The 12,008-nt window shown below is 52.6% G+C and overlaps 1 protein-coding gene across 2 annotated transcripts in view; it reads left to right on the forward strand.

Moving 5' to 3' along the window:
• Window positions 1-981: 981 nt before the first annotated feature.
• The window catches only part of pcif1 (phosphorylated CTD interacting factor 1), a 20,972-nt gene continuing 9,945 nt past the window's right edge, over window positions 982-12,008 (forward strand). The window contains exons 1-13 of one of the 2 annotated variants that reach the window (XM_062416414.1): window positions 982-1,131; window positions 4,976-5,133; window positions 5,761-5,885; window positions 5,978-6,103; window positions 6,187-6,344; window positions 7,432-7,586; window positions 8,039-8,186; window positions 9,528-9,611; window positions 9,687-9,786; window positions 9,875-10,046; window positions 10,220-10,389; window positions 10,486-10,572; window positions 10,653-10,837. In XM_062416414.1, the coding sequence (XP_062272398.1) occupies window positions 5,007-5,133; window positions 5,761-5,885; window positions 5,978-6,103; window positions 6,187-6,344; window positions 7,432-7,586; window positions 8,039-8,186; window positions 9,528-9,611; window positions 9,687-9,786; window positions 9,875-10,046; window positions 10,220-10,389; window positions 10,486-10,572; window positions 10,653-10,837 (1,637 nt within the window). In that variant the 5' untranslated portion in view covers window positions 982-1,131; window positions 4,976-5,006. The remainder of the gene's footprint in view (window positions 1,132-4,975; window positions 5,134-5,760; window positions 5,886-5,977; window positions 6,104-6,186; window positions 6,345-7,431; window positions 7,587-8,038; window positions 8,187-9,527; window positions 9,612-9,686; window positions 9,787-9,874; window positions 10,047-10,219; window positions 10,390-10,485; window positions 10,573-10,652; window positions 10,838-12,008) is intronic. The other variant, XM_062416415.1, reaches the window with a different exon arrangement.

A 12,008-nucleotide genomic window follows, 5' to 3' on the forward strand; every position in this document is an offset into this window, starting at 1 on the left:
GAGCGTAGTGTTCTAGTAGGTTCATAAGGTTCTATGAGCTGGGAGTGCAGTGTTCTAGTAGGTTCATAAGGTTCTATGAGCTGGGAGCGCAGTGTTCTAGTAGGTTCATAAGGTTCTATGAGCTGGGAGCGCAGTGTTCTAGTAGGTTCATAAGGTTCTATGAGCTGGGAGCACAGTGTTCTAGTAGGTTCATAAGGTTCTATGAGCTGGGAGCGCAGTGTTCTAGTAGGTTCATAAGGTTCTATGAGCTGGGAGCGCAGTGTTCTAGTAGGTTCATAAGGTTCTATGAACTGGGAGCGCAGTGTTCTAGTAGGTTCATAAGGTTCTATGAGCTGGGAGCGCAGTGTTCTAGGTTCATAAGGTTCTATGAGCTGGGAGCGCAGGGTTCTAGGTTCATAAGGTTCTATGAACTGGGAGCGCAGTGTTCTAGTAGGTTCATAAGGTTCTATGAGCTGGGAGCGCAGTGTTCTAGTAGGTTCATAAGGTTCTATGAGCTGGGAGCGCAGTGTTCTAGTAGGTTCATAAGGTTCTATGAGCTGGGAGCGCAGTGTTCTAGTAGGTTCATAAGGTTCTATGAGCTGGGAGCGCAGTGTTCTAGTAGGTTCATGAGGTTCTATGAGCTGGGAGCGCAGGGTTCTAGTAGGTTCATAAGGTTCTATGAGCTGGGAATGTTCTCATAGGTTCTCAGTTCTGCTGGTGTCTTTAGAACAACTATATTATTAATGTTATTAATATATTATGAATATATATATTATTGATATATATATTATTGATAGATATATTATTAATAAATGTTATTTACAGATAGTTTAAAATAATAAATATATAAACAGTTACTACTGAATTCATTAAGGAGAATAAATTATAAGTTTAAACACTGTTATCATTTATTCTTATATCAACATTAACACGTGTTGTTGTCATGGAAACATGTCCACAGCACCGTCGACCTGCTCAACATGGCGGCGATATAAGGACAACTCAGAGCAGGAAGCGGGTGTAGAGCGGCGCATGCGCAGTGTGCTGTCCCGGGTCCCTGTAAAGATGTCTGAGCAGGCGGGGAGGGAGCGGCGCAGAGGACCCGACAGCAGCGCACTGAACCCGCAACTCTCCGCTAATAAACCCGGTAAGGTAAGAGCAGGAAACCCCGCACACACACTCTGAAGGCACCGACACACGCAGGAAGGTTTCAGGCTTCAGATGAAATAGCCTCCCGGCGGGTATAGCCGCGGAGCTTTGCGCTAACAGCAGAAATAAAACGCAGCGCTGTGGCAGGGGCGGGGCCGCCATCTTGTCTCAGAAGTGGCGCCTAAACAGCAGCTCCGCGCGGACACGGAGCGGCCCGCCTAAAATGGCCGTTAATGTTGCGCGCTGGCGGCGGCTCGCGCGCTTCCCGGGCTTTAGCCTAGGTCGACCTCGCGGTGGACTGGGACTCCGAACCGGTGTACACCGGCCGGGCTCCGGTGTGTACCGGCCGGGCTCCGAGCTCCGGTGTGTCGGTTGAACAGCCGCAGCCTTTTGTTTTGCCCCCCTCCCCTCTTCCCCCTCCTCTCCTCCCCCCTACGTGTTTGTGTGGAAGGACGGCCCTGCGCATGCGTGTAACTATGGCGCTCGTTTCTGCGTATTGAAGGAAAACAACCAAATAATTCCTCCAAACACTCCGGTTATGCCTGTTATCTACCGGTTATCTACCGGTTATCTACCGGTTATCTGCCGGTTATCTGCTGATTATGGATTATTGATCCGGTTTCACTAAGAAACCTGTCACCTGTCAGAGTGTGGAGCTGCTGTGATATTTACTGTTTATCAGTAAACTGTGAATGTCACTGAATTGAGTAATTATAAAAAAACATCCATATGTATGTAATAACTTATGTGAATATAAGTATATAACTTGAGTTAAGAATATAAAGACATAAAGTTAAAAAATAAAAATATATTGGACAAATATATTGGCTGATATGGACCAATAATATCAGCTGATCGATAATATCAGCTGACCAATATATCAGCTGATCAATAATATCAGCTGACCGATAATAGCTGATATTATCGATCAGCTGATATTATCGGTCAGCTGATCAATATATCGGTTGAGACAGAAAACACAAAAATGAATCAATGAACAACCAAAGAGTAAAATTGCCTTCTGATGTTCTATCAGATAATTCAGTATATTGATCTATAGTTGTAATATATTGATTAGCTCCTCGTTCTAACATTAATGTTCTTTATATTATTTAACTGAATATTTCTGACAAAACAAACGTTAAAAGTCGTCAGTTTGGATTCTGAGATATTAACTATTAATCCATCAATGTTCTTAACTTCCAACCATATAAATATAATCCTTTATAATATTTATATATAAATATAATCCTTTATAATATTTATATATAAATATAATCCTTTATAATATTTATATATAAATATAATCCTTTATAATATTTATATATAAATATAATCCTTTATAATATTTATATATAAATATAATCCTTTATAATATTTATATATAAATATAATCCTTTATAATATTTATATATAAATATAATCCTTTATAATATTTATATATAAATATAATCCTTTATAATATTTATATATAAATATAATCCTTTATAATATTATATATAAATATAATCCTTTATAATATTTATATAGGATATATAATAGTCCTCGTAAGTCCTCGTTGGTCGTTAGTCCTCGTTGGTCGTTAGTCCTCGTTAGTCCTCGTTGGTTGTTAGTCCTCGTTGGTCGTTAGTCCTCGTTAGTCCTCGTTGGTCGTTAGTCCTCGTTGGTCGTTGGTCCTCTTTAGTCCTCGTTGGTCGTTGGTCCTCGTTAGTCCTCGTTGGTCGTTAGTCCTCGTTGGTCATTAGTCCTTGTTAGTCCTCGTTGGTCCTCGTTAGTCCTCGTTGGTCGTTGGTCCTCGTTAGTCCTCGTTAGTCCTCGTTGGTCGTTAGTCCTCGTTAATCCTCGTTGGTCCTCGTTAGTCCTCGTTGGTCGTTGGTCCTCGTTAGTCCTCGTTAATCCTCGTTGGTCGTTAGTCCTCGTTGGTCATTAGTCCTCGTTGGTCCTCGTTAATCCTCGTTGGTCGTTGGTCCTCGTTAGTCCTCGTTGGTCGTTGGTTCTTGTTAATCCTCGTTGGTCCTCGTTGGTCCTCGTTAGTCCTCGTTGGTCGTTAGTCCTCGTTAATCCTCGTTGGTCGTTAGTCCTCGTTGGTCATTAGTCCTCGTTAGTCCCCGTTAGTCCTCGTTGGTCGTTGGTCCTCGTTGGTCCTCGGTCCTCGTTGGTCCTCGTTGGTCCCCGTTAGTCCTCGTTGGTCGTTAGTCCTCGTTAATCCTCGTTGGTCCTTAGTCCTCGTTGGTCGTTAGTCCTCGTTAGTCCTTGTTAGTCGTTGGTCCTCGTTAGTCCTCGTTGGTCGTTGGTCCTCGTTAGTCCTTGTTGGTCATTAGTCCTCGTTAGTCCTCGTTAGTCCTCGTTGGTCGTTGGTCCTCGTTAGTCCTCGTTGGTCGTGGTCCTCGTTAGTCCTCGTTGGTCATTAGTCCTCGTTAGTCCTCGTTGGTCGATGGCCCTCGTTAGTCCTCGTTGGTCATTAGTCCTCGTTGGTCCTCGTTAGTCCTCGTTGGTCATTAGTCCTCGTTGGTCATTAGTCGTCGTTGGTCGTTGGTCGTCGTTGGTCCTCGTTAGTCCTCGTTGGTCATTAGTCCTCGGTGGTCATTAGTCCTCGTTAGTCCTCGTTGCTCGTTAGTCCTCGTTGGTCGTTGGTCATTAGTCCTCTTTGGTCATTAGTCCTCGTTGGTCCTCGTTAATCCTCGTTGGTCGTTGGTCCTCGTTAGTCCTCGTTGGTCGTTGGTTCTTGTTAATCCTCGTTGGTCCTCGTTAGTCCTCGTTGGTCGTTAGTCCTCGTTAATCCTCGTTGGTCGTTAGTCCTCGTTGGTCATTAGTCCTCGTTAGTCCTCGTTAGTCCCCGTTAGTCCTCGTTGGTCGTTAGTCCTCGTTAATCCTCGTTGGTCATTAGTCCTCGTTGGTCATTAGTCCTCGTTAGTCCTCGTTAGTCCTTGTTAGTCGTTGGTCCTCGTTAGTCCTCGTTGGTCGTTGGTCCTCGTTAGTCCTCGTTAGTCCTCGTTGGTCGTTGGTCCTCGTTAGTCCTTGTTGGTCATTAGTCCTCATTAGTCCTCGTTGGTCGTTGGTCCTCGTTAGTCCTCGTTGGTCGTGGTCCTCGTTAGTCCTCGTTGGTCGTTAGTCCTCGTTGGTCGATGGCCCTCGTTAGTCCTCGTTGGTCGTTAGTCCTCGTTGGTCGATGGCCCTCGTTAGTCCTCGTTGGTCATTAGTCCTCGTTGGTCCTCGTTAGTCCTCGTTGGTCATTAGTCCTCGTTGGTCATTAGTCCTCGTTGGTCCTCGTTAGTCCTCGTTAGTCCTCGTTAGTCCTCGTTGGTCGTTGGTCCTCGTTAGTCCTCGTTGGTCGTTGGTCCTCGTTAGTCCTCGTTGGTCGTTAGTCCTCGTTGGTCATTAGTCCTCGGTGGTCATTAGTCCTCGTTAGTCCTCGTTGCTCGTTAGTCCTCGTTGCTCGTTGGTCATTAGTCCTCGTTAGTCCTCGTTGGTAGTTAGTCCTCGTTGGTCATTAGTCCTTGTTAGTCCTCGTTTGTCGTTGGTCCTCGTTAGTCCTCATTAGTCCTCGTTGGTCGTTAGTCCTCGTTAGTAGTTAGTCCTCTTTAATCCTCGTTGGTCGTTGGTCCTCGTTAGTCCTCGTTGGTCATTAGTCCTCGTTAGTCCTCGTTGTTCGTTAGTCCTTGTTGGTCCTCGTTGGTCCTCGTTAGTCCTCGTTAGTCCTCGTTGGTCGTTGGTCCTCGTTAGTCCTCATTAGTCCTCGTTGGTCGTTAGTCCTCGTTAGTAGCTGGTCCTCGTTAGTCCTCTTTAATCCTCGTGTAGAAACTGTCCAGCAGAGATGTGACTGAAGTTCCCGCCCCTTCCTGTCCAGCAGGTCCATGTCAGTCTGACGAGCAGCTGAGATGTCCAATGACAGCCAGGCAACGGTGAAGGGGGAGGCGGCCATGATGCTGTCTCCTTCTGCCCCCGCCTCCTCTGAGGGGCCCCCCCTCTCTCCGTCCGCCACATCCAAACCACCTGAGCTCCCAGGTACACCTGTCTGTCTCTCACCTGTCTGTCCCTCACCTGGCTGTCCCTGTCTGTCCCTCACCTGGCTGTCTCACCTGTCTGTGTGTCCCTCACCTGTCTATGGGTCTCTCACCTGTCTGTCCCTCACCTGTCTGTCTCTCACCTGTCTGTCTCATGTGTCTGTGTGTCCCTCACCTGTCTGTGTGTCCCTCACCTATCTGTCCCTCACCTGTCTGTGTGTCCCTCACCTGTCTGTGTGTCCCTCACCTGTCTGTGTGTCTCTCACCTGTCTGTGTGTCCCTCACCTGTCTGTGTGTCTCTCACCTGTCTGTCTCTACCTGTCTGTCCCTCACCTGTCTGTCCCTCACCTGTCTGTGTGTCTCTCACCTGTCTGTGTGTCTCTCACCTGTCTGTGTCTCACCTGTCTGTCTCTACCTGTCTGTCTCTACCTGTCTGTCTCTCACCTGTCTGTCTCTCACCTGTCTGTCCCTCACCTGTCTGTCTCTCACCTGTCTGTCCCTCACCTGTCTGTCTCTCACCTGTGTGTCCCTCACCTGTCTGTCCCTCACCTGTCTGTCTCTCACCTGTCTGTCTCTCACCTGTCTGACCCTCACCTGTCTGTCTCTCACCTGTCTGTCTCTCTAACAGATGAGCTGGTCCAGGCGGGCTGGTCTAAGTGCTGGTCCCGGCGGGAGAACCGGCCGTATTATTTCAACAGGTTCACCAATCAGAGCTTGTGGGAGGTTCCAGTCCTGGGTCAGCATGATGTCATCGTGAGTAGATGACATCACATCTAAAGACTGTTCAGGTGTAAGGTCTCTGACATCACACACTGACTGTCTGCTCTGTGTGTGTGTGTGTGTAGTCTGATCCTTTAGGTCTGAACGCCGCCCCAGCAGAGGGTGGAGACGGTAACCTTGGTAACGGTCAGAGGAAGAGGAGGAGCTCTGAGGAGCAGGGGGCGGGGCCTAACAGCATAAAACGCCCCAAGGTAAGAACGAGTTGTCTGGTCATGTGATGAGTTAACGAAGAACAGCTGAAGCATTAACAGGTGTGTGTGTGTGTGTTGTGCAGGTGGAGCCGACTACGCCCATCTCCCCCAGCACGCCGGGGGTCAAACCATGGAGCGCCGCCCCTGATGAGAAGCAGCCCCCAGCAGCTACGCCCACCACGCCGAGCCCTGCCCCCGCCCCAGCCCCCGCCCCCGCCCCGGCGCCCTACAGACCTGCTGTGTGAGTGCTGAAGCCCCGCCCCTTCCTGTCAGCTCCTAGAGCAGCTTCCTGTTTAAACACTGTCCTTGTTTTCAGGGTTTACTGGGACCTGCACGTTCTAACTGTGTTCTTGTTTTCAGGGTTTACTGGGACCTGCACGTTCTAACTGGGTTCTTGTTTTCAGGGTTTACTGGGACCTGCACGTTCTAACTGGGTTCTTGTTTTCAGGGTTTACTGGGACCTGCACGTTCTAACTGTGTTCTTGTTTTCAGGGTTTACTGGGACCTGCACGTTCTAACTGTGTTCTTGTTTTCAGGGTTTACTGGGACCTGCACGTTCTAACTGTGTTCTTGTTTTCAGGGTTTACTGGGACCTGCACGTTCTAACTGGGTTCTTGTTTTCAGGGTTTACTGGGACCTGCACGTTCTAACTGGGTTCTTGTTTTCAGGGTTTACTGGGACCTGCACGTTCTAACTGGGTTCTTGTTTTCAGGGTTTACTGGGACCTGCACGTTCTAACTGTGTTCTTGTTTTCAGGGTTTACTGGGACCTGCACGTTCTAACTGGGTTCTTGTTTTCAGGGTTTACTGGGACCTGCACGTTCTAACTGGGTTCTTGTTTTCAGGGTTTACTGGGACCTGCACGTTCTAACTGGGTTCTTGTTTTCGGGGTTTACTGGGACCTGCACGTTCTAACTGGGTTCTTGTTTTCGGGGTTTACTGGGACCTGCACGTTCTAACTGGGTTCTTGTTTTCAGGGTTTACTGGGACCTGCACGTTCTAACTGTGTCCTTGTTTTCGGGGTTTACTGGGACCTGCACGTTCTAACTGGGTTCTTGTTTTCAGGGTTTACTGGGACCTGCACGTTCTAACTGGGTTCTTGTTTTTGGGGTTTACTGGGACCTGCACGTTCTAACTGGGTTCTTGTTTTTGGGGTTTACTGGGACCTGCACGTTCTAACTGGGTTCTTGTTTTCAGGGTTTACTGGGACCTGCACGTTCTAACTGGGTTCTTGTTTTCAGGGTTTACTGGGACCTGCACGTTCTAACTGTGTTCTTGTTTTCAGGGTTTACTGGGACCTGCACGTTCTAACTGGGTTCTTGTTTTCAGGGTTTACTGGGACCTGGACATCCAGACCAATGCTGTGATTAGAGAGCACCCCCCCGCCAACCACCTGCCCCCCCACCCGGAGATCGAGCTGCAGAGAGCTCAGCTGGTCACCAAACTGAGACAGCACTACCAAGAACTGTGCCACCAGAGAGAAGGTACACCTGTCCTATACCTGTCCCTGTCCCACACCTGTCCCACACCTGTCCTATACCTGTCCCACACCTGTCCCACACCTGTCCCACACCTGTCCACACCTGTCCTATACCTGTCCCTGTCCCACACCTGTCCCACACCTGTCCCACACCTGTCCCCACCTGTCCCACACCTGTCCCACACCTGTCCCCACCTGTCCCCACCTGTCCCACACCTGTCCCCACCTGTCCCCACCTGTCCCTGTCCCACACCTGTCCCACACCTGTCCCCACCTGTCCCACACCTGTCCCACACCTGTCCCACACCTGTCCCCACCTGTCCCTGTCCCACACCTGTCCCACACCTGTCCCACACCTGTCCCCACCTGTCCCCACCTGTCCCTGTCCCACACCTGTCCCACAACTGTCCTACACCTGTCCCTAGTATGTGTTAACCAGGTGTTCCTGTGTCTCAGGTATCGACCCGCCCAGAGAGTCCTTTAACCGCTGGCTGCTGGAGAGGAAAGTCATCGACAAAGGTCCCGACCCCCTGCTGCCCAGCGAGTGTGACCCGGTCATTTCCCCGTCCATGTTCAGAGAGGTGATGAACGACATTCCCATCAGGTACTGCACACCTGGTCCATATGAACACCTGGTCCATAGCACACCTGGTCCATAGCACACCTGGTCCATATGAACACCTGGTCCATAGCACACCTGGTCCATAGCACACATGGTCCACTGCACAGCTGGTCCATAGCACACCTGGTCCACTGCACAGCTGGTCCATAGCACACCTGGTCCATATGAACACATGGTCCATAGCACACCTGGTCCATAGCACACATGGTCCACTGCACAGCTGGTCCATAGCACACCTGGTCCATAGCACACCTGGTCCATAGCACAGCTGGTCCATAGCACACCTGGTCCACAGCACACCTGGTCCATAGCACACCTGGTCCACTGCACAGCTGGTCCATAGCACACCTGGTCCACTGCACAGCTGGTCCATAGCACACCTGGTCCATATGAACACACCTGGTCCATAGCACACCTGGTCCATAGCACACCTGGTCCACTGCACAGCTGGTCCATAGCACACCTGGTCCATAGCACACATGGTCCATAGCACACCTGGTCCATAGCACACCTGGTCCATAGCACACCTGGTCCATAGCACACCTGGTCCATATGAACACACCTGGTCCATAGCACACCTGGTCCATAGCACACATGGTCCACTGCACAGCTGGTCCATAGCACACCTGGTCCATAGCACACATGGTCCATAGCACACCTGGTCCATAGCACACATGGTCCACTGCACAGCTGGTCCATAGCACACCTGGTCCATAGCACACATGGTCCATAGCACAGCTGGTCCATAGCACACATGGTCCATAGCACACCTGGTCCATAGCACACATGGTCCATAGCACACCTGGTCCATAGCACACCTGGTCCATATGAACACACCTGGTCCATAGCACACATGGTCCATAGCACACCTGGTCCATATGAACACACCTGGTCCATAGCACACATGGTCCATAGCACACCTGGTCCATATGAACACACCTGGTCCATAGCACACATGGTCCATAGCACACCTGGTCCATAGCACACCTGGTCCATAGCACACCTGGTCCATATGAACACACCTGGTCCATAGCACACATGGTCCATAGCACACCTGGTCCATAGCACACCTGGTCCATAGCACACCTGGTCCATATGAACACACATGGTCCATAGCACACCTGGTCCATATGAACACACCTGGTCCATAGCACACATGGTCCATAGCACACATGGTCCATATGAACACACCTGGTCCATAGCACACATGGTCCATAGCACACATGGTCCATAGCACAGCTGGTCCATAGCACACATGGTCCATAGCACACCTGGTCCATATGAACAGAACACTGATCTCATGTATTGTTTACTGTGTCTCAGGTTGGCCCGCATTAAGTACAAAGAGGAGGCTCGGAAGCTGCTGTTTAAATATGCTGAAGCTGCCAAGAAGATGATCGACTCCAGGTAGGTGACTGCAGCCTGGGGGGGGGGGTTAGGGTTAGGCTCTGACCTCTGACCTGTGACCTGTAACCTCTGCAGGAATGCTAGTCCAGAGAGCAGGAAGGTGGTGAAGTGGAACGCTGAGGACACGATGAACTGGCTGCGCAGAGATCACTCCGCCAGCAAGGAGGACTACATGGTAACCTCTGACCTCTGACCTCTGACTGTCACATGTCACCTGTAGACACTCATACCTGATACCTGCGTGTGTGTGTGTGTGTGTGTAGGACCGGCTGGAGCACCTGAGGCAGCAGTGTGGTCCTCATGTCACCGCCGTCGCCAAAGACTCAGTGGAGGGAATCTGCTCCAAGATCTACCAGCTGTCAGCTGACTACAGCCGCCGCCTCCGCCAGACTCACCTGAACCTGCTGCAGGACCCGCCCACAGGTACACACACAGGTACACACACACACACACACACACACACACACACACACACACACACACAGGTACACACACAGGTACACACAGGTACACACACAGGTACACACACAGGTACACACACACACACACATATACACACACAGACACAGACTGAGGCTGTTGTGTGTGTGTGTGTGTGTGTGTATCAGAGGCGTGTGCGTCCCCGCAGCAGTCCCGGCTGGTGTACTGTTACCCGGTGCGCTTGGCGCTGCCGTCGCCGCCTCTCCCCCGGGTGGAGCTGCACTTTGAGAACGACGTCGCCTGTCTGCGCTTCAAAGGAGAGATGGTCAAAGTCAACAGAGGCCACTTCAGCAAGCTGGTGAGTCCTGGTGATGTCACAGCTTCCTGTACTGCTGATGTCACAGCTTCCTGTACTGATGATGTCATCATGCCTCCTGTGTGTGTGTGTGTGTAGGAGCTGCTCTACAGGTACAGCTGTATAGACGATCCTCGCTTCGAGCGGTTCCTGTCCAGAGTCTGGAGCCTCCTGAAGAGATACCAGGTCAGCTGACTGTCTGACACTCTGTAACCATGGTAACCAGCCAGTTAATTAGCGACTTAACGAAGCGCCTGTGTGTCCAGGTGATGTTTGGCAGCGGCGCTAACGAGGGCTCGGGCCTGCAGGGGGCGCTGCCTATGGCCGTGTTCGAGGCGCTGAACCGACAGTTTGGAGTCTCATTCGAGTGTTTCGCTTCACCGCTGAACTGCTACTTCAAACAGTTCTGCTCCGCCTTCCCCGACAGCGACGGCTTCTTCGGATCCAGAGGGTGAGACGGGAGGGAGGGAGACGGGTGGGAGGGAGACGGGAGGGAGGGAGACGGGAGGGAGGGAGACGGGAGGGAGGGAGACGGGAGGGAGAGACGGGAGGGAGACGGGAGGCAGGGAGACGGGAGGGAGGGAGACGGGAGGGAGGGAGGAGGGAGGGAGGGAGACGGGAGGGAGGGAGGGAGACGGGTGGCAGGGAGACGGGAGGCAGGGAGACGGGAGGGAGGGAGACGGGAGGGAGGGAGACGGGAGGGAGGGAGACGGGAGGCAGGGAGACGGGAGGGAGGGAGACGGGAGGCAGGGAGACGGGAGGCAGGGAGACGGGAGGGAGGGACGGGAGGCAGGGAGACGGGAGACGGGAGGCAGGGAGACGGGAGGGAGGGACACGGGAGGCAGGGAGACGGGAGACGGGAGGCAGGGAGACGGGAGGGAGGGAGACGGGAGGGAGGGAGACGGGAGGGAGGGAGACGGGAGGGAGACGGGAGGGAGGGAGACGGGAGGGAGACGGGAGGGAGGGAGACGGGAGGGAGGGAGACGGGAGGCAGGGAGACGGGAGACGGGAGGCAGGGAGACGGGAGGGAGGGAGACGGGAGGGAGGGAGACGGGAGGGAGGGAGACGGGAGGGAGGGAGACGGGAGGCAGGGAGACGGGAGGGAGGGAGACGGGAGGGAGGGAGGCAGGGAGACGGGCGGGAGGGAGACGGGAGGGAGGGAGACGGGAGGGAGGGAGACGGGAGGGAGGGAGGGAGACGGGTAGCAGGGAGACGGGAGGCAGGGAGACGGGAGGGAGGGAGACGGGAGGGAGGGAGACGGGAGGGAGGGAGGGAGACGGGTGGCAGGGAGACGGGAGGCAGGGAGACGGGAGGGAGGGAGACGGGAGGGAGGGAGACGGGAGGGGAGGGAGACGGGAGGCAGGGAGACGGGAGGGAGGGAGACGGGAGGCAGGGAGACGGGAGGGAGGGAGACGGGTGGCAGGGAGACGGGAGGCAGGGAGACGGGAGGGAGGGAGACGGGAGGGAGGGAGACGGGAGGGAGGGAGACGGGAGGGAGGGAGACGGGCGGGAGGGAGACGGGAGGCAGGGAGACGGGAGGGAGGGAGGAGGGAAGGAGACGGGAGGGAGGGAGACGGGAGGGAGGGAGACGGGCGGGAGGGAGACGGGAGGCAGGGAGACGG

This window comes from Scomber scombrus, chromosome 3, assembly GCF_963691925.1.
Source record: "Scomber scombrus chromosome 3, fScoSco1.1, whole genome shotgun sequence".
In the NCBI taxonomy this organism is placed as follows: Eukaryota; Metazoa; Chordata; class Actinopteri; order Scombriformes; family Scombridae; genus Scomber; species Scomber scombrus.